Source organism: Doryrhamphus excisus, linkage group LG2 (genome assembly GCF_037039965.1).
Source record: "Doryrhamphus excisus strain RoL-2023G ecotype Guam linkage group LG2, RoL_Dexc_Guam_v1.1, whole genome shotgun sequence".
Lineage (NCBI taxonomy): Eukaryota > Metazoa > Chordata > Actinopteri > Syngnathiformes > Syngnathidae > Doryrhamphus > Doryrhamphus excisus.
The window spans coordinates 14,684,788-14,711,755 of NC_136358.1; the positions used below are offsets into that span (position 1 = coordinate 14,684,788).

The 26,968-nt window shown below is 41.8% G+C and overlaps 2 protein-coding genes across 7 annotated transcripts in view; both read left to right on the forward strand.

Annotated features, from left to right (window-relative positions):
• Nucleotides 1–137: 137 nt before the first annotated feature.
• gramd4a (GRAM domain containing 4a) lies at nt 138–23,708 on the forward strand. 5 transcript variants are annotated; one of them, XM_058077979.2, is made up of 20 exons: nt 138–448; nt 4,599–4,812; nt 7,392–7,512; nt 13,940–14,060; nt 16,081–16,142; nt 16,355–16,490; nt 16,639–16,664; nt 17,660–17,751; nt 17,917–18,008; nt 18,077–18,125; nt 18,202–18,273; nt 18,350–18,393; nt 18,470–18,579; nt 18,771–18,925; nt 20,161–20,178; nt 20,551–20,695; nt 20,772–20,865; nt 20,975–21,065; nt 21,126–21,194; nt 22,035–23,707. In XM_058077979.2, exons 1-20 carry the CDS (start codon nt 420–422, stop codon nt 22,161–22,163), a joined length of 1,869 nt encoding a protein of 622 aa, XP_057933962.2. In that variant the 5' UTR covers nt 138–419; the 3' UTR covers nt 22,164–23,707. The 5 variants fall into 5 exon arrangements, with proteins under 5 accessions (XP_057933962.2, XP_057933961.2, XP_057933964.2 ...); XM_058077978.2 differs by having other exon boundaries at nt 16,352–16,490; nt 22,035–23,706; XM_058077981.2 differs by lacking the exon at nt 20,161–20,178 and having other exon boundaries at nt 139–448; nt 22,035–23,704.
• A 992-nt stretch (nt 23,709–24,700) lies between these two features.
• Nucleotides 24,701–26,968, forward strand: part of tbc1d22a (TBC1 domain family, member 22a) — a 127,228-nt gene continuing 124,960 nt past the window's right edge. For both annotated transcript variants that reach the window (XM_058078049.2, XM_058078048.2), the window contains exon 1: nt 24,701–24,815. The gene's annotated coding sequence lies outside the window, so the exon portion shown is untranslated. The remainder of the gene's footprint in view (nt 24,816–26,968) is intronic.

A 26,968-nucleotide genomic window follows, 5' to 3' on the forward strand; every position in this document is an offset into this window, starting at 1 on the left:
CACTTCAAAGACCATTGTATAAAAAAACATCACATTTTCTGACCCCATATGATTGAAGCGTCAACTTCTATACGTGTAGATCCGTTCAGCGCTCCACATGACGTCACTTCCGCAGCCCTTCCCTGCCTTTGCGAAATCAACAAGAGGCTAGGCCAACCAGTAGTGTGTGGAAGCCCCGGGCTAACGGTGCTGATCGAGGCAGCTTACTCTCCCGGGAGGAGGGACACAATTACCCCCCCCGCCACCCCTTGCTTCCAGTGTCCGCCACATCAACAGGAGAGAATATTTGACGCAAAGTAACGGATGCCATCGTAATGGACTGACCGAAGGGGAGCAGCTTTTCACCGCAATTGTGGCGTTCATTTGGACGTCCTAAGCAGCAGGTGTACTGACGGGAGAAGAAGGCTATCTCAGTGTTCATGAAACTTTGCTACGATTTACGCGCTGGGTAAGACCATGACGGTTTATTATCATTATTGCTATGCATGATTATCTTTATTCATGCTGTTAAATGTGTACTTTGGCGGTCTAGTTCTCTAAGGACATACCGTAGTGTGCTTTAAGGTGGCAACCAATAAACCGCGGATTACTCCATTTTATTGCGTGTATGTTTTTATTAATAATTCTAAACCAGGAATCTTAAAATCTGAGCAATTTAAAAAAAATATCTGCTTGTTGTATCGGCAGTATACGTTTATTTTCAGCTAGCGGCCTTCTGTTCCGAATATATTTCTGTAAAATGTTCACTTTATAGTTAAAAAAAAGCCCATGTTCTTTATCAGACTTACACATTGACATCTTTTGGTGTTGTATATCTTGACTGAATTATTTTAATTCACATTTTAATAACGTTAAATCTTAAGAGGTTAGCAAAAAACAAGTGCCGTTCAGTTGAGGTGGCGCGTTCAAGATCCTCGGACTTCTCGGGTGGCCTAACATTCCAAACAATCTACTCCCACCTGATGTTGGAGGGAAAGTTGGGAATACCTTTGGTCTCGTCCACCCCTCCCACTTATGTTGTGTGTCAATATTCATTTTTATCAATACTTACATGCCCTGACCTATAAGTGCTTTTTCCCAATCGTCTTGAACGCAACTGCCAGCAGTTCATATGCAAAGAAAATCTAACGGCAAGAATCACTACTGTTCAGAGATGTTGGCACATATTGATTGAATTAGCTGCATAAAAGAAGGGAGCAAAGGTCACCAGCTAATTAAATCCCAATGGATTGCTACACAAACTTTTTACTGTTGTTTCCCGCCATGGAGATCCTTCAACAAATGTGCACGGATATGTAGTTAAAAAGTCCAAAATACAAATACTTTGTCTGGCTTTGAAGGGTTGTTACAATAATTATTATTGAAGAGTTAATTCTCCAGGAAGAGCTATTCAAAGGTCATGTTAATCTCTCTCTTTGTCAAAGAATCACCCACAGGACAGCCTGGCTATATTCAGCCCAGATAAGAGAGGATGATCTTGTACACTTTTTTTATCCAATTAAAAAAAAAAAATCTAATGCAGAACAAAAATGAGACATTTCAGTTGAACAAGTAATTCCTGTCAGACCGCCATTCTGATTTGGAAGGAAACACACTTGTAGTGATGTCGGCCTACTTATGGTTAGAGCACTTCCTTTTTTATTACAGGCTGTGCGTCACTGGGCTGTAGAGTTCAGTTTGGCGCTCATGTTGTGGAGTTTTTATTGTAAAAAGTTGTACAGGCAAAAAATCCCCCCCCCCCCCACACACACACAGATTGAGTTGCATAAAGCAGCAGAAACATCACCATATTAAAATGGACAAAGTTACAATTCAAAACTTCCATTCAAAAATGCTCAATTCTCCACACCAATTATGCATTGTCTGTTGGGATATGTTGTGATCTTCCTTTTTTTTCAAACATAAGTCATCTCACTTTATAAGCTTTTAGAGAGACACAATTCAAAAATGTGCAATTCTATTCTGCAAGGTGTTTACATATACGTGTACTCTGTTTACTGTGGGAAACCCTTATGATGTAGGACAGGTCTTGCCGTTTATAGCACATAATCCATGAGTTGCTGGGATTGGCTGGTGTAGTGTCTGTGACCCGCATGGCCAAGAGTAGCCTCCAGCTACTACAGGCCATTAAACAGATGGACATGGGCTTACACACACAATCGCTACTATGTAGGAAGCAACAGGGGAGCACTCTGGAAGTTCCTTCTTTAGATTTGTCTGTAGGTGCATCTCCGTTCACGCAAGTGTGTTTTTGAATAACTTATTATTATAATTTATTCTGTTTTAGGGATCCGATCAAATCACGACTAGTTCTATTAAAGTGACGGAAGAATGACTGGCAGTTTGTTGTCTTCCTTTAGCCTCCTGTTGGAATAAATCAAATCATTTCCAGCTTTTTAGTCAGTTTGAATACATCGAAAGTTATCAGGCGAGTTGAATAGCTTGAGGAGATAAAATGTTTATAACATATACTTTTTTTAAAAAGTCATTTCAGTAGGGTTTTATCTGCATTTGTATCTGCAAACTCTTTCCTGTCTTGATGATGTGCATAACTGTCACCTATAGTCCTGCATGATTATGTTAAATTTCACTGAATATGACCCAAATATAGGATGGTATTTATTCTTGAGAAAACTGTGGGAAAAGATAGGTTGTCTTACAGTGCATCCGGAAAGTATTCACAGCGCTTCACTTTTTCTACATTTTGTCATGTTACAGCCTCATTCCAAATTGTATTAACTTAATCTCTTACCTCAAAATTCTACACAAAATACTCCATTATGACAATGTGAAAAAGTTTTTTTTTTTGACTTTTTTTGAATTTATTAAAAATAGAAAACAAAAAAATCACATTTACATAAGTATTCACAGCCTTTGCCATGAAGCTCAAAATTGAGCTCAGGTGCATCTTTTTTTCCACTGATCATCCTTGAGATCTTTCTACAGCTTAATTGGAGTCCACCTGCAGTAAATTCAGTTGATTGGACATGATTTGGAAATATAATAACTGTCTATATAAGGTCCCAAAGTTGACTGTGCATGTCAGAGCACAAACACCAAGCATGAAGTCAAAAGAAGTGTCTGTAGACCTGCGAGACAGGATTGTCTTGAGGCACAAATCTGGGGAAGGATACAGAAAAATTTCTGCTGCTTTGAAGGTCCCAATGAGCACAGTGGCCTCCATTATTCGTAAATGGAAGACGTTTGGAACCACCAGGACTCTTCCTAGAGCTGGCCGGCCTTCTAAACTGAGCGATCGGGGAAGAAGGGCCTTAGTCAGGGAGGTGACCAAGGCCCCGATGGTCACTCTGTCAGAGCTCCAGCGTTCCTCTGTGGAGAGAGGAGAGCCTTCCAGAAGGACAACCATCTCTGCAGCAATCCACCAATCAGGCCTGTATGGTAGAGTGGCCAGACGAAAGCCATCAGACCAGAGAATTTTGTTTCTCATGGTCTGAGAGTCATTCAGGTGCTTTTTGGCAAATTCCAGACGGGCTGCCATGTTCCTTTTACTAAGGAGTGGCTTTCGTCTGGCCACTCTCCTGCCTGGTGGATTGCTGCAGAGATGGTTGTCCTTCTGGAAGGCTCTCCTCTCTCCACAGAGGAACGCTGGAGCTCTGACAGAGTGACCATCGGGGCCTTGGTCACCTCCCTGACTAAGGCCCTTCTTCCCCGATCGCTCAGTTTAGAAGGCCGGCCAGCTCTAGGAAGAGTCCTGGTCGTTCCAAACGTCTTCCATTTATGAATAATGGAGGCCACTGTGCTCATTGGGACCTTCAAAGCAGCAGAAATTTTTCTGTATCCTTCCCCAGATTTGTGCCTCAAGACAATCCTGTCTCGCAGGTCTACAGACAGTTCTTTTGACTTCATGCTTGGTGTTTGTGCTCTGACATGCACAGTCAACTGTGGGACCTTATATAGACAGTTATTATATTTCCAAATCATGTCCAATCAACTGAATTTACTGCAGGTGGACTCCAATTAAGCTGTAGAAAGATCTCAAGGATGATCAGTGGAAAAAAGATGCACCTGAGCTCAATTTTGAGCTTCATGGCAAAGGCTGTGAATACTTATGTAAATGTGATTTTTTTGTTTTCTATTTTTAATAAATTCAAAAAAAGTCAAAAAAAACTTTTTCACATTGTCATAATGGAGTATTTTGTGTAGAATTTTGAGGTAAGAGATTAATTTAATTCAGTTTGGAATGAGGCTGTAACATGACAAAATGTAGAAAAAGTGAAGCGCTGTGAATGCTTTCCGGATGCACTGTATATCCTGCCTGAAGAGATTTAAACATGCAAACCTACAGGTGGTGCCAAATCACTTGGTCTTTATAATACAATTTGTTTATATGCAGTGTCGTCTTATGCTTTTTTTTTTGTTTCCCCCCCAATTCATGTCTTCAAATAGTGGTCGTCTTATATTTGGGTACAGTAGTTGTAGTAGTTGCCTATGGGATTTCAATCAAACAAGGCCTACTCATGTGCCAGACGCTTTAAAAGGATGTGGTTGGGTTACATATCCTATGTATGCTGAACACCACAAAGAACTTCCTTCCCTTTGCAGTGATGGTCTTTGTTGCCATTGTGTCCCTCACGCAGGGTTGCCGTCCGCCATGTTAAGTTAAAGCCCAGGTGCACGGTGTTGACCATGCTCAAGCGCCTGGACAAGATCCGCTTCCGAGGCCCGAGAACGAGAGACGACTTCCCCGAGCTGGGCGAGTCGCCGCCCGCCTCCGACAACGAATGTAGCGACGAGATGCAGCTGAAGCCACGAACAGCTCCGCGAGACGGCGATGAACTCCTGCGAGACCCTGTAGGTGCTAGAAAAAGAAAATGCATCTCTTTATGGCTTTTGAGTGTTGAAGTTGGTCTTTCGGTGCACTCATGAATTATTCTGCTTGATTATGCAGCTTTGACCTCATACAACGGTCGCGTCGCTGGTATACGGCAGCACAACAGATGCAGATTCCGACCTTGTTTTGGGGTCCTTAGTGTTTGCTGTTCATACCTGCATAGCCGTGAGGTTATCATAATGCTGGCGTGTTGGGGTCGTCTGATGCAGAGTAGAAAGGAACAGAAGTTGTGCAACAAAAGAAGATAAAATTATTCCATATGGGGATTCAAGTGTCTTGCGTTGTTGTGTATATATCATTTTGAAAAAGTAGCGACTTTATCATGCTTTCTGAGCGAAATAACTTATATATATATATATATACATATACATTAAATATTCCATCTATTGATGTTAGTTCATTCTTAGATAAATAAATCATTACAATAACCTTACATTCTACATGTATTAATACATATATCAAAGCATTGAAATTGGTTATATTTTTTCCATTTTATAATGATTCAAATAAAATGTATTTAATTTTTATTTAGCTGGCTGTGGTTATACTGTGTATGTAGTGTTTAATTGCATGCATACACTTAAAATAAAAAAATAAATATTTAGAAAGAATCTAAAATTAAATTTTATGTGTATTATACATATATTGGAATTAAATTAAACAGATTTTTACATTATTTATGATTAGCTATAGCCCATTCAATTTGTACTGTGTGTGGAGGATGTGGGTTAAAAAGTTTTCATACATTCATATATCTCATTTGTAATATTTACTATATGTATTTATTTTCGAATACTTAAACTAAGCACCTTTTTGTTTAATTTCCATGGCCCTGTGAAGTAGAATGTGTACTGAACTACATGGATCCACTTGAGCTCTGCTCCAGGTCGCTGTCTGTATGACTGAAATGTTGAGTGGTGTTTGCCCACACGAGTGTAGCAGCCCGCTGGGAGAGTGTCGCTCACGTCACCACGGCGATGACTCATACCCGAAAGACCCGAAATAGGCAGCATCGCACGCCCGCCCGCACACACACCACAGACCTGTTTCCAAAAAAAGCATTCAGTGACATTCACCGTCTTAAAGCGTCATTATCTCAGTGACGGTCTTCCCTCAATGGTGCTTTCCATTGGATCCACACATGACTTGGCTTGTGTGAAGGGATGCATTCAGGCATGACTTCACTGGGCTCTCCCCCCCCCGATGCGTTTCTTTCACATCGTTTTGTATCATTTGGAATAATTTTTGTTGCGATGCAGCTCACCGTGAACTTCTTTTCCTGAAAAAGCTGAATTACTAGTTAAGGAGATATTCTCTAACAACAACAACTGGGGGTGGGCTAATATGCACTGTAGCATGTGCAACTGATCATTACCACCCCAGAGTGGGTTGAACACTCATTATCGCAAAGATCTACAAGTGCACGCTCTTGGGATACACCATAATGTATCCCGCTGGACATCTCACTGATTTTCTCATGCACGCACAATTAGTGTCGTTGCTGTACTTTATGTACTCTCCTAGAGAATGTTTGCTGAAACTTGACCTTATGTAACCCTGCGGCTACAGAAGCAGCAGCCGATTGATTGAAAAGGCTGTAAGAGGGTGTGAAACGAATTATAATAGCTATTAATATCCCACACCCCTACCACCCGCACTGAACCTCATCAGCTGATGGGTTTGCATCCATGGCATGCCATGACATGGACACTCAAACCTCATAATAGCGCCATTTTTCTATGCATAATAGTAGATAATGGACCAGCTTTATGTAATGTAAATCAATTGTACACTCACTCACTCTGTTTATTTTTTTTAATTGTTTATTATGATAAATATACAATTGTATTTTTCCCAGTATTATGTTTATATATGCATATATATTTTTGTACATTTTTGAATCTTTCGTAAAAAAAAAAAAAACTGTGTTTTTAACTGTTCATTCAGTAATCGACTCCTCACTTCGTCTGTGTTCCACTAAGCTTAGGTTCTCTCCCAAAATGCATTGTCAGGTCACTGCCTGTCTCTCGCTCAGTCTGTGCTGGTTGTTGGCGGGGAAAAGCCACTGCAGTGTGTGTGTTTGTGTGTGTGTCTGTCTGGCTCTTAAAGGACCCTAGTCGAGCAGAGCGTGAACATCTTTTCATTTAGGCTTTCTCTTATTTTCTGTCCCACCTTTACTCCCTCCCTCCCTTCCTTCCCTCTCTGCATCCCTCATTCTTCTTGTCGTCATCATTTCCGATCGTTGCTAGTTGTGTGTCTGTCTGCAAGTGTCGCGAGTCATCACTGTAGTCAGGAGAGGGAGGGATTCTCCTCCTGTCCTGCTCCAGCTGGAACGAAACCAGGAAAGAGGAAACGTGGGTGTGAGTCATGCATTGTGTGTGTGTGTGTGTGTATGTGCGTGTGTGTGTATGTTAAGCACGTGAGGCATCCCTGCTGGAGCTTTTGTAATGTTAGGATGTTCACTGTGAAGTCAACCAAAGTGACTGATGCCATGTAATTCTTTTTTTTAAAGCATTTTTTCTCTTTTCTATGCACACAGGCTGGTTCAGGGTCTCCCATCATGGCAGCGGCAATCCAGGACTTCCAGAGGTCGGAGTCAGACCGACTCAATGAGGTCAAAGGTCACTTGGAAATTGCCTTACTGGAGAAACATTTTCTACGTAAGTATAGGGACGCACAGAGAACACAATTGTCATGAGTTGAGCCTTCTTTCCCGTCATACTCGCACAGTGTGATAAGTCATCTTTTCTGTTCCTGAAAATACACTTAAGGTGTCACGACACACTCAGGTCACAAGACGAGACGATACACAAGATTGGGTCTATGACAGTGAGACCGGATTTTAACATTAATTTTAAGAAAAGTACAGTGAAAAAATATGACAATATATTGCAATTTTCTACCGCTTATCCTCACTAGGGTCGTGGGGGTATGCTGGAGCCTATCCCAGCTGTCTTTAGGCAAGAGGCGCGGTACACCCTGGACTGGTCGCCAACCAATTGCAGGGCACATATAGACAAACAATCATTCACACTCACAAATCAGAGGAGTTATGATGATAAATTTAAGACACCAGTAATATTTCAAAAACGGGACTGGAAGAAGAGGTGTCCTACATCTCGGTAAATAAGATGCGACAGCAATGAAGCCAGCTACCCTAATTTCCAATGTACAAGCTGCGACTTTTTTTGCACTCCTCGAAACCCAAAGCCGATACTATTGTGGTCGCGATTTGGTCTTGTGACATCTCGTGTGCTTCGGAGCAGTCATTTTGCGCTTCATGTGCGCGCCCTTATCATGGAGAACACGTGCGGAGGTCAAAGGTGATGGATTTAGTGGCTTTTTCGCGGGTCTTCATGTGAATCCTGGCAGTGGAGAGTAGTGTCGGGCGGTCTACTGTTACGGGTGAGTTTTGGGGGGCTGGACTGCTGCGTGGTGCAACTGTTTTATGTGAGCAGTCCGGGATGGTCCACCATTATTCTAATATTTGGTGTGCCAAGTTGGCGATGCACTGTTGCCATGGTTACAACAGGGATGCAATTTTCCTTATTGCAACATGTAAGAATGAAATTGCATCATTCCTTCCAATATTCTTTGAACTAGTTATTATGGAGTATGAAAGCTAAAACCCAGTACTGTTGCGCCATGCATGCACGTTGACTGTATCGTGTTGGCGTGTAATGGACTTTGACGCTTCTCAACCCCCCCCCCACGCTCTCTTTTCATGGCTTCACGTCTATTAGAGGGAGAGAGAAAGACATGGAGTGTGTGAAAGAGAGAATACCTGCAGGCTATGTCCTCTGCCTTAATGCCTCCACTGGAGCTAAAAGAGCCAGATTTATTATCGTGCTGTCAAGATGCCATGAGCTTCCCCCACCCTCGTCGTCAACGTCCTCCTTCTATTCCTATTCCTTCTGCACTCTGCCAGTTTTCCGCTTTCCATGCCCTTGCTTTTTGTCCATCACAGATTGTCAGAGATATGGCAAACACACACAGCGTAGTGGTGGAAATGTCATAGCAGTTCCAGCAAAGATGGCAGCTGCATGACATTTAGGGGAAGAATCGTGAAAGGGTAGCTGTACCTTAAGGTTTTATGGTATTTTTTTTTTTCTTGGCGCCCTGCTAGTGTTTTCATTGTGTACTCTATGAATTTATTTTACATGCTGTATGTTCTGGGGACCATAATATTGGAAAGCGGAAGTGCTAGACTTCTCCCTGCACTATTATTATTATCTTGTATGGGATGTCATTGTAATATTTTTACATCACCAAATGGCTAATATGCAATATACTGTAAAAATGCTCCTCTGTGATCCTCCACATGACAGGAGCCTTGTTGTTGCCGTGTTTTTTTTTTTTTTTTCCAAGAACGTACTACAAAAACCTTCAATATGACAGGAGTGTTCTGTTTTATAAGAATCTACTACAAAAACATGAATCAAAGATCCTGTATATGACAAGAGGACTCTGCGTTTATTCAGGACCCCCTGCAAATATGTTTGTCAAAGATCCTCGATATGACAGGAGCATTCTGTTATTTCTTTTAAGGGACTACTGCAAAAACGCCAGTCAGAGATTCTCTATGTGACAGGAGCGCTCTGCTGTTTTTAATGACATACTGTAAAAAAAAAAAAAAAAACGCCAGACAAAGATCCTCTATACCAGGGGTCGGCAACCTTTACTATGAAAAGAGCCATTTTACCCAATGCCCACTGAAGAAAAATAGCCTGGAGCCGCAAAACATATAGTATGTTTAAAACAACATTGGAGGGAATTGGGGGTATCAAAGTAGTTCAGATAAGAAAAGATGAGTTGGAGTACTCTTGCTAGTTTTGGAGATAAACTTACATAAATGTATGTGTAAACTACTGTAAACGTAAAAACAAGTTCCCATGCCGCTGTTTTTAAATTATCTCGAATTTATTTTTTAGATTTGTAGGTAAGTATTACTTGTTTTTCTTCATGTACTGAACTGGATAGCAGTCAGAACTCACTCAGGATGCATTCATGGTCTCAGACAAAGTTGGATTTTTTAAAACTCATTACAAAAGACGTGCATTTTCCCCACTCGGGTGTTAAAAATATTCAAGCATCGCAAAGGGAGCCACAATAAAGAGGCTGAAGAGCCACATGCGGCTCTGGAGCCGCAGGTTGCTGACCCCTGCTCTATACTGTGGTGCTTTTAGGAATCTAAAGCAAGGTGAGAACTGAACTGGGCCAGCCTGATGTCACTCACGGGTTGGATTTGGCCCCATGGGCTGAAGAGCTCTCGTGTATTTATTAAATACAGTACATTAAAATAAGGATTACAAACTATATCCTTTTTTTGAGACACAGAAAAGGGGTATGATTTAAATTAGCTCTTCTTCTTCCTACTCCTTTTTGGTCATGACTGATACAACCAAGTGAAGTAGTTCTTTTTTGGCAGGTGCCATTGACATAACGACATTAACAAGCAAAAGATCTATTGTAGCATGACATTCAGTATTTAGACCAATGCTTTTTGGATGTAGAGGTGTAGGCGTACTCCCTGTCTGTTTCACACTTTCCTAAAATAACACTGGTACCCACGATGCATGCAAAAACTAACAACATGTATTGTATTCTGCCCCTCCACCGGACGTACAAGTTTCCATTCCAGATGGTGTCTGCGTGTGTGACCCTTGCCCCTCCTATCCGTGGCATACATTGTGATTAACCAATGCTATTCTGGGGGATCTTCATTGGTTCATATGTATTGGATTTAGTTTCCACGAGTTGTATCAGGCTTGGTTAAGGTCTACATGACAAAGATAGGTTCAGATGTCTCACTGTGGGGTGCCATCACTCTTTCTCTCCCTTGGGTAGTGTGTGCTTCTTGTTTCCTTCCTCTTCCTAACTCTCCAGCGATTGTCCTGAGTGATGGTTGGATGTGTCCAAACACCCACAGTCTATTTCTGCTCAAAGTGGTTTCCTTTCAGGAGGTATTTTGTTCCTTCCACTTGCTATATATAGTCCAACTGGGGGCCTCGAGTTGAATATAAGCAAACGTATGTAAGGATACATACAGTATATGTCGGAATTCATGCCGGCAGCACCAGCTATTTACACATAAACATTCTGAAGATGTTTGTGGCTGAACAACTGAACATGTATGCCTATTTTTTTGTCTCTAATGTTTCGCTTGCCTTGTTGATGCCTTCAGCTGTGTTGGAAAAGATCTATATACATATTGGTGTGTATGAGAGAGCGAGAGAGTGATGGCGGTGTTGCAAGAGCAGATTTGAAGACAAAATTATCAAGGATTGAAGGTCATTGCGAGGGGAGCATGCCAGGCCGGCCGCACTATACTGACTGACTGATCAATACGGTGTCCTCGCTGTTGTCCTACTTTATGCTGGGAAGAAAAACAAACACACGACATAGCCGCCCTCCTGCAGTAGCGCATCATAGCATAGGCGTGGAGACAGCCAGACGAGCACAGTCTAACCTTCCTTCTTGCACAACATTGCATTATGCAACTCTTGTTGCTATACTCGCGAAAGCTTTTTCTTTTTCTTTGCCTATGAAGGCTGTGTTGTCCTTTTTCCCAACTGATAAAGACTCCTAGAGATAGTGATTAGGCGATGAGCTCTTGTGGAGAAAGACAATGTGAAACTAAGGGAGCAAATTGGAATGTAGGTCGCTGGGATGGCCAGGAACCAGTTGACAAGTGACAAGGAAGCGTACATTGTACGTTATAGTTGTTCTGCAAACAAACCATCATGCATTAGTTCCATGAACCTTGTTGACCGTTCTTTTGATGAAAAGAACCATTGTCCTCACTGGAAAGACTCCCACAGTAGTTTTTCCCTTTTGAGTTCTTCAACCTTTCCTGGTTAGATGAAAAGTGATTTGCTAAGCGTCCACTGTGGACAGGCCAAAACCATACCAATATACATAATGTACAGTACATGAGCATGTGTCACACTTTTCAGATTCCAGTCCCTCTTATGGCGCAAAGCCCCACCTCTCGCTACCTCCAGTGCCCCCCTCTCCTGTATTTGCCCAAAGCCTAATACTCTCAGTCCAGCCCCACTTGCTGACCACTCTCATTGTCTGCAAACAGAACAGCCTTCTGTGTTGCAACGGACCTACCAAGCAGCCCTTGCAACTAAATTATGACAGCTCTTGAGTACTTTTGAGGTCTGGGAGGCCAACCTGCAGCCGTGGCTCAAATTCAAGACAGGCACAAAGCGGCCTCGCTGCCGGGCCGTTCCTGCTCGAGCGTCCCGACGACCGGGCAGCTCCACAGACGAATGGGGGTGTGCAAGGTGGACGACTTCAGCTTTGACAGCTTCGATCTGCTGTATAGTGGAGCTGTCGATAGGTTGAGGAGTCACAAAAGTAGCGGCAGCCTAAGTAAGTAGTATTGTTATTGTAAATAGTATCGTTATGGTTTACGAGGAAGCAGACACATTTTTCTGCATTTTCATCAGTAATCTGTTTATTCACTCATCTTAGCGGTCTTGTCATTGGCCAATGTATAAAACAAAGACAAGCATAGCATCAAATTAAAACCACAAAATGAATACTGACAAGCTTAGTGACAGTTTGTTTTCCAGAGAAAAGATGAGAATAATGTGGTCTGATGTGAGTGGGTGACAGGTGCAGCATGTTTTTTTTTTTTTCCACAAAGAATGGCAACGTCGTCTTACACCATGGAAAGTTCCTTTTCATTTGAATCCGCAAAAATGAAACGAGTAACGTCTCCCCGCACACAACAAATATTGTTGCGTGCCACCAACTTTCACTCTCGTGATGTCAGAGTAAAATAACTTTGATTGTATAGTATAAGAAAAAAAGCAACTCATTTGCTGTAGTTATTTACAAAAGTATTTCTAGAACGTGTCTACTCACTACTGACTGGCGTAAAGCTTTCATTCATCACTTTTATTTATTTATGACTATATCCGCCGTTTGGTGTCAAATATGAATAGTAGATAACAGACAAACCGGAGTTAAACAAAATAGACTCGTGGGTCGCACTAGACTCTTTAAGATAGTGCCGCAGGATGAAGCCTTTTGCGTATACGAAAATATAGAAGACTTCAGTCTCATTTTTGAAGCAGAACAGTGGTGTTGACAGTGTGATTAACACATGATCAGAGCCTCTGCGGAACAGAAAAAAGCAACTGACTCATATTGAGACTTCCTGTACTGCAGTGCTTCTCAAATAGTGGGACGGGTCCCCCTGGGGGGAGGTGTGAGAGGCATGGAAGACTTTCAATATTAGCACAGACCATGAATTTGTCGTATTCAGTTTGACTCTTAAGTACGCTTGTATACTTCACTGTTCTCCGTTTTGCTGGTTTCAAGTTCTGGTTCAATGCAATACAGGTGAATAAATAGATAAACATTTCTTTCTACCCGCGGGGGCATAAAATAAATAATTGAAAATAACTGAGAACCACCGATCTACTATATCACACGTCTCCTTTAATACAGCATTAAGCTGCCATATTGTTTTGTCGAATGGCGGTTTTAGTGCAGGTTATGACCACTGAGTGCATCATCACTGCGGTTAGCTAATTTCCCTAATAGGTTTACTGATGACTGTAGCCCTCCTGGCACTGGTACGCTAGCCAGGGCTAAGCTGCTTAGCACATAGAAACCTTTGGACGACCTTTAACCCCAACATCTACTGTATACAAACCTATTCAGTGTTGTATCAACACAAGGCTAAGATTTGCAGCATATACACAACTGCAGCAACACCGTTATGTTAAGTTGAAGGACTAAAACAATTCTGCCCATATCAAAGAGGGACTTTTTCCCTCTATTGCCCTCCGTCCTTTAAATATTAATGTGTCCCTTTAGTCGAGGGACAAAAGGACTGGGAGGAAATACAGCTGATGTTGCAACCCTGCTACACAAAGTCCTGACACCTGAGACCGTTCGATGCTGATGGACAAGGTGGACGAGTGGGTCAGAGCTGAAGGTGAAAGACGGAAACGAGGGCGATCAGCGTGTGAACTGATTGTTCTCTCTGAGTTGTTTTGCAAAATGTTCAAAGCAAGTTTACTGTACTCATGCCCGAGCCTCATCCCCCTGCATTGTCTTTTCCAGAGGAGGAGCTGAGGAAGCTGCGCGAGGAGACCAATGTGGACTCCCTGCGACAGGAGCTGGAGAGAGAGCGGAGCAAGCGCCTCGACCTGGAGCACAAGATGGGCGATGTGCTGAAGACCAGGTAAAGCCCAGAGAGGAGCCCAGGGACTCCCTCTTAAATTACTCACTACACTTCCCCATGCTATTGAATGAGAAAGTCCAAACTTGTACATTAAGTGGAAGCCACACTGACTACAATATAAGACTGTCCTTTGATGGGAAGAAAAGCTTGGACTCATTTGTGGAGGCATTGTTTGACCCCACCTGTAAATCTCTAGACCATGTCTTTCTTTTTCAGACTTTTTCTAGCGGGAAAAATACTTGATAGTATTTATAGTATCAAAATGAAAGTACTCCTACAGCTTTAGAAGGAACTCCACATTTGGGAGATACGGAGTTAAAACATACGCCAATGACAAAGTGGCATTTTGGAACCTTTCATTCATTCATTCATTTTCTACCGCTTATTCTCACAAGGGTCGCAGGGTGCTGGAGACTATCCCAGCTGTCTTCGGGCGAGAGGCGGGGTACACCCTGGACTGGTGGCCAGCCAATCACAGGGCACATATAGACAAACAACCATTCACACTCACATTCATACCTATGGACAATTTGGAGTCCCCAATTAACCTAGCATGTTTTTGGAATGTGGGAAGAAACCGGAAAAACCCACGCATGCACGAGGAGAACATGCAAACTCCACACAGAGATGGCTGAGGGTGGAATTGAACTCGGGTCTCCTAGCCATGAGACCTGCACGCTACCACTCGACTGCCGTGCAGCCCATTTTGGAACCTTTATCTCACTATGTGTGTACAGTTTTGTGCAAGGTTGTGTATTTGTGTGCGAACAGATGATGCTTGACGGGCCCGCCAATGGGAAATTCCACAGGTCCTCGCCAAGTGATTACCGGCACAGAAACGTGAACTTAAGCGCGCCAAAGACACTTCCCGCATTAATCCCTCGTCGGAAAGATGTGGGCTGATAGTAAACATCGTGCATGAACCCAATGAGTAAAGCGGCAAAGCCCGGTGCCTAAAATTAGAACCCTCCGGTTACCCTGGGAAGTTTCCATGTGTAAAGAGAATGGCCGTAGTTAAATTTAGTCACAAACTCTGTCAGACTGCAGTGTCCTAGATACAGCTGACATTGTGCTGGAAATTGACGGGACTCTACAGGCACATTGAACACTATGGCTGCCTTCATATCACAGAAGGTAATACAGAGTTTAATCTGTTACATTGGTAGCCCAAGCAACACACAGAAATACAACAGAATATGACAAATTCAGGTTGGAATGATAAATAATTGCATGAATCCTCAGGCATTTTATGCATTGTGCTTATGTACCAACACACCCACACAACTAAATCATGAATAATAAATAATCATGTAGAAAACAAGCCAAAAATCCCTATTGAAGGACCAGTTAATAAGATGAAAAATAGCTGTCAAAATAGCGCATTAACTAATTTATTTGATTAATTATGTTACAATTTCTAGCGTCATTAAAGCATATGCATCAATCTCAGGCCCGGGGGCCAAATCCGGTCCACGGAACTGTTTGAAAATTAGCCCACCTCACAGACCTTATCAAACAAAAGCGCCTTCAGCTATCTGCAGAATTAAGCGACTCCTCCGATATAAACTACTCTCCTGACATTTTAATTGGAAAAGTAGAAACAATATCATGTATGGCGTGAAATTCACCACCATTGTTCACAAGGGTGCCACATTCAGACCAAAATATTTTAACCGTACCCAGCTAAAAACAGCAGCACTTTAACTATCACACCCGATCTGTACAAAATAGCACCTTGAAGATGCATAAGAGTCAAAAGTTATCATTGTAACTACACCAAGGCATGCTGGGAAATGCATCATCTGCCCATTCCTCAAACTTACACAAACTGAAACTGCAAACTCTTATTATTTCATCTGTGTTTTTGGGGAGATTCTCATTCGCCACGGCAGCAAATGGGAACTTTTCGATGATTTCAAAGTGAAAATGAATACACACGTACTTGTCACAATGCAACTTCCACTATGGGGAAGCGAAAGTGATGCGTTTATTGCATTTGTTTTTTTTCTATTTCACTCAGGCTGGAAGATTCTCCGCCACAACCTCCCCGAAAACAACAGTCACCTTCTAATAATGGAACAGGTGAGCCCCCAGAGGGGGGATGGTGGGTGACAAGAATAGTCCAAGTGGGACAAACAGGAAGTAGGAATGTTTGTCAGTGTTGAAGGGCCGCAAAGGATCAAAGTCATTAACACTGTTAGCGCACAATAGTCGACTGGGGGTCTATTTTTATCATTGACCTCCAGTAACTTGTGAAAATGTATGTGATGACAGATTCTACTGTTTTGCAGCAGATAAGCAGCAGAAGGAGGTGTGGAGCTCGCGGCTGCAGAAGTGGCTGTACGAGCACTTCGGGGTTTACATCGAAGACTTTCGCTTTCAGCCGGAGGAGAGCACGGTGGAGGCCGAGGAACCACTAAGTGCTAAAAGGTGGGAACGAGCTATACCGTGAAGTGTATGTCATTGAGTATTGATCCTCACGTAGACCGCAATTGCATTTATGGTCACTGACGTCATAGTCTTTGTCATGGAGTGCATTGGGCACCATTTAAGTTTGTGTGTTTATCTTCCCGTCTAGGTTGACAGAAAACATGAGGAGACTCAGTAAGTACTCACAACAGGAAGCAAATCTGCCTTGTTCATTTGCACGTGTTGCTCTGTAGCTTAGACATTCAACTCCATTCTCCGGAAATATAAATTAAACTCTCATCATTTTTAATTAAGAATGTTGTCTCATAGAATTGTATCGATCTTGTGCTCAATTCAACAGGAGTCTCTTGTGTCAGCAGCATGTATTTCACCACTGTATTAGTTCTACTTGGTTCCCCCCCCCCCAAAAAAAAAGTTTGGGTGTTGGAACATTTGCAACTAAGAGTTGGCAGAATAGTTGGAAGGCATTGGAGTAAGGTTCCACAAGCTGAGGGAATAAGCGCGTCTGGAGTGAGGTTCCACAAGCTGGGGGAATTAGCGCATCTGGAGTGAGGTTCCACAAGCTGGGGAAATTAGCGCGTCTAGAATAAGGTTCCATAATCTGGGGAAATAAGCGCGTCTGGAATAAGGTTCCACAAGCTGGGGGAATTAGTGCATCTGGAGTGAGGTTCCACAAGCTGGGGAAATTAGCGCGTCCAGAATAAGGTTCCACAATCTGGGGAAATAAGCGCGCCTGGAATAAGGTTCCACAGGTTGGGGGAATTGGCGCGCCTGGAGTAAGGTTCCACAAGCTGGTTGAATTAGCGCATCTGGAGTAAGGTTCCACAAGCTGGTTGTACATGTGCATCTGGAGTAAGGTTCCACAAGCTGGTTGAATTAGCGCATCTGGAGTAAGGTTCCACAAGCCAGGGGAATTAGCGCGTCCACATTTTGGTTACCTTTTGTAGCATCTTTAACATGCTCATACGATTTCTTATAGCTTATATTTACTTTTTAAATATCTATTCATATTGTTCCTTTATTTTTAATTATTGTAAAATGATGGCTCTTGTTGTTTTCACAGATTTCTTGTTTAATTGTATTTTTAAAATACCAAACAAAAAACATCCGCGAGCCATAAATGGGACACCCCTGTAATAGACTATTAAAAATGGCTCTTACTGTTTCAGAGCGAGGAGCCAGGCCCGTCACCAACTTTTTAAGGAACCTCTCCGCCTTATCCAATTGGCACTCTGTGTACACCTCAGCTATTGCCTTCATTGTGAGTATTATTGCATCACTCAACACCATACAATAGCATTGATATACAGTATTGAGTATTCTTGTGGTGCTTCTGATGTTTAGCATTCTGGTTAGTAACGATGTGCATAAGCTGCCCTGGCATTGTAACAATAAATAAACCTCATTGTTGTTGGTTTTGTTGCAGATATACATGAACGCTGCTTGGCACGGCTGGGCCGTTCCTATGTTCCTCTTCCTGGCCATCCTGCGCTTGTCCTTAAATTACCTCATTGCTCGGTAATCAGTCAATAGAAGCAAATAAATGTGTGTGATATTGTTTTATATTATTGTCTGATGTTTTCCAGAGGTTGGAGGATCCAGTGGAGCATTGTGCCTGAGGTCTCTGAGCCGATGGTACGTGTAGTATAGCGACATTAGATGGTGCATGTGTACCTACTGTATCGTTGTGACCCCTGTTTGTGCTCTGCAGGAGCCTCCAAAGGAGGACCTGACCGTGTCGGAGAAGTTTCAGCTCGTACTTGACGTGGCACAAAAAGCACAGGTTCATATTAGCTCTGAGGGGGGGAAAAATAACCATGTGATTAATAGTTGTTGACGCACCGCTTTTCTTCTTCCAGAACCTCTTTGGCAAAATGGCGGATGTTCTAGAGAAGATAAAAAAGTAAGTAGTGTCGGAAACATTCTGCTCATGTACATTTAAATAGGCTGATCATTGCTCGTTTTCTTTTCCATGCCAGCCTCTTCATGTGGGTGCAGCCGGAGAGCACCCGAAAACTGTACATCTGCCTGTGGGTGGCTTTCATCACTTCCTGCATCTTGCCCTACAAGCTGATGGGCTTCATGATTGGTATGGGCGTTATCCCTCCGTCATGGGCCCCACAAATGAATGAATGCATGCACATCGATTCATTCCAGTACACACAAACAAATGCATTCATACAGCAATCCATGCATGCAGTCACCACGCAGCTGCTGGCTTGCCGGCATGCATGTCTAATATTGTCCTGGATTGTCTCATATTCCTGTGTATCTCTGTAGGCCTGTACGCCGGCATCAAGTTCTTCATCATAGACTTCCTCTTCAAGAGCTGCCCGAAGCTGCGCGACAAGTACGACACCCCCTACATCGTGTGGAACAGCCTCCCTACAGACCCCCAGCTCAAAGAGCGGACCAACGCCACTGTGTCACGTCGGGTAAGAGTCGCCTCGTTCGTCTGGGGCTTCTTCTCACTCTTTCTCACACAGAGAAACGGCTTTGTGGCGCGAAATATGCCTAATGCAGGATTATTTCTACAGTCGCTAATGCCAAAAGCTGACATTTAATCAGGTGCGTACCTGTTCTAAGGCTTTGTAGTTGCATCACAATCCGTCTACACAAAGGTCCGAGCCAGCTTTGAGTTACGCAATTCATGAAAGGCGTAGATCTCTTTTATTCTAGTATTTAGTATAGTATTTAAAATGCCAAAGAAAGTAATCCTGTCCATTTAAAGATGACATCACACAACCCTCGTTGGGAACAGAGGCATCAAAGATGTCAACGGTATTGGCTCAAATGTACGTTTAAACAAATCATGACATTTAACTCTTAATAATTGCTGTTTTTTGCATATATTTTTTAAAAATATGACAGTATATAACAATAAATATGCAATGAAATCAATACTCATTAACATCTAATTTCGATTGTAAACACGACAGGTATTAAATATAAAATGTAATCACTAATATTTTAAATAAATACAGTATTAATGGAAGCCTTTTTTTTCCAACATGTGGCTATATATAGGAATGGCCATTAAATAAAACAAAAAATTATGGCTACAATTGATTTTATTTAAAAAAAAAAAAAAGAAATTTCAAGTCTTAGTTTAGTTTAGTCTGTATTTTAAAATATAATTTTGAAATATGTAGCACACGAAAATTTACATCAGAAATGAATACGAATTAAATGTATTTAATAATGTAGGAAATAAAATAGTGAACAAATTTTAGTTATTAAAAAAGTAATTATTCTGATACAGCGAAAAACATCTGTTGAGGGCATTATGGAAGGAGTAACACGCTAATTTCCCCATCCTGGGAACCTCACTCCATTCAGGTGTCAACCATGTAACGTTTGTTGACTTTTGTTTCTAAATAGTTGCCATTTACTTTCTGTGTCAGCCAACTAATCAAGCAGACGTGTTGTTCTTGATAAAACCATGTTAGGCTCAATGCAATAGCAACAGTGCCAGTCCACTACTGCCCCCTGTTGGCAGACCTATGACAATATCATCATCATCAATGATGCATCAAAGGTGCCAACCTTCATGCTGAGACCTGGACATCAGAGACTGCGCACGTGTGTGTGTGTGTGTGTGTGTGTGTGTGTGTTTGCTGTGGCATCTGTCACAGGTGTCCTCTGTTCTTTCTGTCTCTCCGTCTCTCAGCTCTCTGCCACAGAGAAGGTAGGGTCTTTGGTGTGTCTCCCTCTGGTTCCTCCACCGTGCCCGGGTGTGGCACGATGAGAGAATGGATCAAACAGTCGGGCTTGCCTCTCATGGTCTTCAAGCGTGATGTTTGCATCCATTCTCATAGATTACTTGATGAAGACAAGTGGCCCGTAGAGTCACACCATATTAGGTCCTCCCCGTCCTACAGTCGTATGTAGTGTGTGACCCTAAATGGTTGATGTCCGCTCCTACAACCTTCACCTAGACAGAATTCAAAAGATGTTTTTTATTTAGACAATTTTAGACATAAAATATCAGTTGCTTCCATCTCTTCTTTTCTGTTTGTCACCTTTCTGTCGTTTTTGTCTTCCGTTTTACGTCTTTTAGGTGCAGCCCGTGGCTTCTCGAGGCAGCCTGGCCGCCGTGCCATGCGGCGTAAACCGAGAAGAGGAGACGGGCCGCTCCCACAGCACCAAAAAGGGAGCCTTCCACGAGATCTTCAACCTACCAGAGTTGGAGCGCCCTCTCGCCGGTACAAATGCAAAAATAACCTTTAGCAAAAATGTCACATTTTTAAGACTCACGGTTGAGTATTTTTGTGTTGTCAGTGTGTGAGAACGGCTGGCGGTGCTGCCTCATAAACAGAGACAGGAAGATGCCCACAGACTACATCAGGAACGGGATGCTCTACGTCACAGAGAAGTAAGTGGAACATCTCTCAAAGGAACTTTGTCTTTTTTTCCCCCCTCTCATCAAAGTGCTGCAGAATAGAAGTTTGTGAATGTCACCCTCTCTCTCTTTTGTCCTACAGTTATTTGTGTTTTGAGAGCTCCAGCTCTAGATCGGGCTCCTCCAAGAAGAATAAAGTCATCAAGCTGGTTGACATCACTGACATACAAAAGGTAGCAAAATATAACATGGAATCAAGGCACGATCAACATTTTATGTCCTACTTTTTGCAGTACAAGGTGCTGTCTGTCCTACCAGGAAGTGGAATGGGCATCTCCATAGCAACACCTTCCACTCAGAAGGTACCAACACACCCATTTTGGATTTTTTTTCCCCCTGCACAAATACTAACATTATAAAACATCTGGTTTAAAAATGCGTGCTTTAAATCACCGAGTCAGGTTTACAATTTTAGCACTTCTAACAAAAAAAACACACTCTAACATGCAGGCCTCACAGCTAGAAGACCCATGTTCAATTCCACCCTCTGCCATTTCTGTGTGGAATTTGCACGTTCTCCCCATGCATGCGCAAATTTTCTCCGGGTACTCCGGTTTCCTCCCACATTCCAAAAACATGCTAGGTTAATTGTTGACTCCAAATTGTCCATAGGTATGAATGTGAGTATGAATGGTTGTTTGTCTATATGTGCCCTGTGATTGGCTGGCCACCAGTCCAGGGTGTACCCTGCCTCTCGCCCGAAGACAGCTGGGATAGGCTCCAGCCCCCACGCGACCCTCATGAGGATAAGCGGTAGAAAATGAATGAATGAATGAATGAATGAAAATACACACTCTTGTCCCAAGCCCCACCCATCCACTACATTTTGTGGAAATTGGTTGAGTACTTTTTTCTTATTGAAAGGTCATTGTACACTAATCCCTCATTTATCAGTGGTTTCCAGACTTGATTGTGATCAGGGAATTCCTGATCTCTACATATGAAATCTGTTTACCTTTTTAAATAGGGTTTTTAACATTGTTAGAGCTTTCTAGACATGAAATAGCACCCCTATAGTCACCTTTACACTCCTATTACTCAATATAAGAGACGATGTAACAGAAAATAAGCCAAATTAGACATGAATAAAAGAGGAACGGACTCACACGTTAAAGCCAAGCTTTGCCTCTCCTGTCCTCCAGCCGCTGGTGTTCGGCGCCATGATCCACCGAGACGAGGCGTTCGAGGCCATCTCCACGCAGTACACCAAGATGGTCACCACCAGCAAACCACCGGCCGCCACTGCCGCCGCCTCCACCGGCGAGCTGTAAACACCTCGCTGGGACCTTCAGGCGTCACTTCCTGTTGGCTTATGGACTTTTTTTTTTTTAGTTTTTATCAAGAGGGGGCTGGTCCCTCCTCGGTCACCTGACTGCGTCCCTTGTGTCGTACGTATGTGTGTGTGTGTACGTGTGTGCGTGTGTTGCATGTGTGGCAAAATAGTCTTCAACTGTGATTATTTTTCTGCTCTCCAGTGATGTGATTCCACGATATCATGAACAACAACTGGAGCTTTATAGCATTTTTTTTTTTTGTGCAAATGTGAGATATGTAGCTTATTTTCCCTCCATATTTGCCTTTTCTTTACATGTTTGGACTGACTGTGTGAGGGGGAAAAGCACAACACTGACAGAGAACATCTCACGTGTCATGGTAAACAGCACAACGTGGTACGACATAAGCGGCAAAACATTCTCCCGCACTTTATTACCTTTCAAGTCCAACTGGAATCTTGCAGAAGTATTTTTTTATTTTTTATTTTTTTTAAGGAGTTGGCGTAGTATTTCCTTCAAATCAAATCACTTCTGGTCAGGTGATCTTGCCCCCGCCCCCATTTTCATGATTAGCTTTATGGGAAGAGAGTAAAGCTGGTCTTAACTCCCTTTTTGTGTAGACTGCCAAACTCCAGCACACTGCATAGGAACAAAAAAGGCCTTGACATTTTAATATTTATTATTTTCCCCAGTCAAGTCAGTTGGAAATGTCAGCTTTACCTCTTCAAGCGCTGCATACATCTTTTATCATTTTGAAATGAAAAATCAACATGACCGGGTATGAAATTGCCTAACATAAGAGCGATTGACCGGTTCAAACTGTAATATTTTTTTTGTCTTAAACGCTTTTGACCTGTCGCCTTTTTTCTGTAGTCAGTTTTAAATGGAAAAAACACAGAATGTATCTTATTTTTTCCTCCGTTTTTTTTTTTTTGCCAAATCTGCCATATTCTGCCTAAGCTCATGTTTACATGATTATATTTATCTCTTTTCAGTTTGAATTCCTGTGCGTTTTGGAATAATGACGACTGTTGTTCTTCATTAAATACTCTGTCAATGCTTTCTATTGGCTTGCATGACTCGGTCACGTGACGCTTTTTAACCAATAGGAAAGCAGGAGGAAATTGCAGCTAAAAAAATTTGAATTTTCACGTTCCATTTTGTTTATTGGTTATTTTCACCATTTATAGACAAACTCTCATTTTAACCACTGACTTGTCCCGAATATTTTTTAATGGCATAAAACCAGTGCGCACCTAATTCTGCAAGGCACTTTAGACGAAATGCCCCTTTTGCTGTCACACTGATTTCTTATTGTTTAAATGTTGAATGTACAGTTTGCCTCACTTTAGAGGAGAGCCAAAAGGCTGCAAAACAACTTCATGTGACATTAAAAAAGTCAAATCAATGTAGACAATTCTCCAATTATTCACTTCTGTTCGATGACACTCTATGATTGAGGAAATGGTTATTTGTACTCATTCTCTATTTGTAATTCGTAACATTTGGATATAAATGATTTGTGCAGTAAAGTGATGAAGCATTTAAAAGCACTACGTATCGAAAAAATGTCAAAAAAATATATTTTTTTTCAAGTAAATTGAAAGATAATTTTCATCTTTTTTGTGAAACAAGCTCTTTATAAAACTAAAAATGTATTGTTCGAACATCAAGTCAAATTTAATAGGATGAATGGCTGTTAGCAAGCTTAATGTCATGTAACAATAAGTTTGTCTTCAACTCTGCAGTACCGCTATGATGCCACTGGAGGTCAATATTACACGTGAGCGGATGTACAGTGGCTCCTTGCACGTGCCGGATTCAGCATTGACGACCCCGCAGATGCGTTTCGGAAAATACAAAATTTAGCAGAAAACACATCATTCACCACAGTTTGGTCATATGTTTATATATAATATAAATTAATATATTAATAATATATTATCGTATATAATTGAAAAACAATACAGGCAAAATCTAAAGCATTCATGTACTATTGTTAGAAAGCAAGTCTTTGTGTTATGCGTTGGCATTTCGCATTTTGGTGGCACTTTGAACGCAACATAATAAAAAAAATCAATGAAACAGTAGTAAAAACCTGGATTTTCATATGGTGTTCTATATACACAACGGCTGCATTATGTCACTGTACATGGAATACTAACTTCTGAGGCACCACACAACTTTTGTTTTCATATTTAGAAGTTTAAAATGCAGCTTTTTGCATCAACACTTCAACTGCAGATGGTATTGCCCAGAGTTGTGGGAGGTGGAGCGTTGCCTTGCACTTTATTTGCACTTTGATTTACTTGCGATGACGGATGAAATAGCCTTGTATTCACAGCAATTTGACACCCTCATGGCTGAAATGACTGCTGTTGTTGTTTTCTCCGCCCTTTTTCAACTGCAATGCACACCCGTCAGATCTTGGAAAGATTTGAATGGTCTAACAACGAAGTATAATCATTTATATTAAATCAATTAAGATTGTATTCCAGTTGGAGACATTGTAGAACATTTCAACACAAAGTAGCATTTTTTTGTTTTTAGCATTTTTAAGCAGGCGGCCATGTTGTCACAGCTGTTGAACCTGCACAGGTGTTCCCAATGACGTCAGTAAGTGGACAGACGCTTTCCAGCCATGCTCAGGTAGGACGACTTTTGTCCACGTTTTAATGATCTTCTGGATGCCAGTCTTGCTTCTAATGGTTTCTAATGATTACACGATATGATTGTTCCTTCTAGTAATGATGTGTATGTTGAATATGTGTATTTCCAAATGAGTTTAGTCGCTGTGTGTTGGGTTGAAGTGCCCTCTCTTTCTTGTATGTGTGTGCTCATGAAAAGACTTTGGTTGGCCATCACTTATGTTGAAATTGTAATAATTTTACCAACAAGTCAGCTGACTTTAACCATCGGTAAAACCATTAGCATAGCCATCCTTTCCCTGCTGGTCATTTTCACACCGTCCCTAATATTAGAAACACTAACATTAGCCTGTGAAGATTAACCACAAGGGTGGATAATGTGCCATAGATATCTTATCTCCGTGACAGGCCGACATGTCACGGGGATGATAGAAATATGCAATATAGATTAGCCGTAACCAGAATAAACGAGGAGCCACTTGAGCTGCTTAATGTCCCGTGTGTCTGCGTGATGTATTGAACACAAGAAGTTATGTTAATGAGGTCATTAATTAAGCTAATTTGCATTCATTAGAGAATAATTCTAAGTCAGCGTGCTTGTCCTTACATAATGGACGGCATTAATGGGAGTTCTACATTGTTACTTATGTCCCCACCCACTCCCTCGTACATTATTATCTAAATTTATCCAGGGACCTTATTAGCTTTGTGGAATTTCAAAACGGGATTCAAGTGGGCCATCACCTGAGCATTTTGACATCATATAAAGTGACCAACCACCCCTACATGACCTTCCTTTTAGACCTGCATCAGTACATACGCCTGTACAACTTCTACCACCAGTATAGTGCTTTGTTTGCCTTGACCTGTTGCTCCATTTGATGACAATGTTGCTTGGCTAATGTTACTGCTATTCAAGCTATTTCACATCTCCCTGCTCCCTGGGAAGCTGCACAAGACAGGGAAGATATCTTTAATCAATAGCCATGTCCAGCTATCAGTAACTAAAGTGGCTTGAGGTTATCCGTCTTCTTGCAAGTCGGCTTGCTTGGAAATCATTACGTCCCGCAAATGGTGCAGGACATGCTGATTAGGTAATAAATGAAAATATATGGGGTGTGCTTCAATAAAAGTGCAAGGGTGCGTTGCTGTTGGCTCATAGGCGCTGTGTTTGGTCTAGGACTGCTGCATTTAACTTTAACTTTCCTCTTGTTTACTTAATTGCATATATTTACTGTAGATCAGGGGTGTCCAAAGCTTTTCCACCAAGGGCTGCATACTGAAATGTCAATGGATGCCTTGAAGATACAAGGAAAGCTATTTTTAAAATGTCTTCCCATAATGCATTCTGTCCCAGCAACATTTTATTGGTTGTTGCGCCTCTGCACTGATGTCAGCCTCCCTCTGGGCTCCGTCTGGTGGACAGAGGCAGTTTTGCAGTTGAATGCTTTGCTGGGACGTAATGCATTATGGGATTATCTTTTTTTTTATTGTAAACTTGTATTGGTACTTGCTTTTGCTTGACTGCTAAGTTGCTGTGTGATGATTTTAGCATGTTCTTTGTAAGATGACACTGAGTCAGACTGTTATGTTATAGAAAGTGACCTCCTCCAATTTCCAATGGGTTGACAAGCTTGTTGTGAGTGCACTGATAGCTCCGGATTGGCTCCTGCTAAAGCAAGAGCTGCCGTTTCCTCACTGACTCACAAGCCGCAGGGTTCAAAGTTTAAGAAAAAAAGTAGGAGTTTGCACACCAGAAATCACAGTCGTCTCCAAATAGGTTTTAATCCCTGTATGTGAAACCGGGCCTCTGTGTCTGTCATTGTCTTTTCCTGAGTGTCATAAACAAATCTTGTATGTATTACAGTTATTGCTGTAATTAAATAGTATCTTTCATATATTTTTCATATATTTATTTGGCCTTTATGGCCCTTAAAAGTCATTTTTATGGTTGAATTATACATGGTTTGCCTCCTCATCCCTTTTAATAATCCTCAAAACAAATAAATAAAATGTTTTAAAAATACAAACATTATGTTCAAACAGATTATATACGATCAAAGAAAAATGCAAGATTAAAATTGCAAATTAAGGCTGCATTGCCGTTGCTCCATGTTGCCACCTGAGGGCAGTCTTGTAGCATAAAACAAGAGA

Bases quoted from the DNA above. Each gene is read 5' to 3' on its own strand.
- gramd4a (XM_058077978.2), top strand. From the start codon at position 420: ATGAAACTTTGCTACGATTTACGCGCTGG. The intron at 18,394-18,469 runs GTAAGTAGTGTC...TTTCCATGCCAG, and splicing joins GTTCTAGAGAAGATAAAAAA to CCTCTTCATGTGGGTGCAGC. The intron at 18,580-18,770 runs GTATGGGCGTTA...GTATCTCTGTAG, and splicing joins GCTGATGGGCTTCATGATTG to GCCTGTACGCCGGCATCAAG.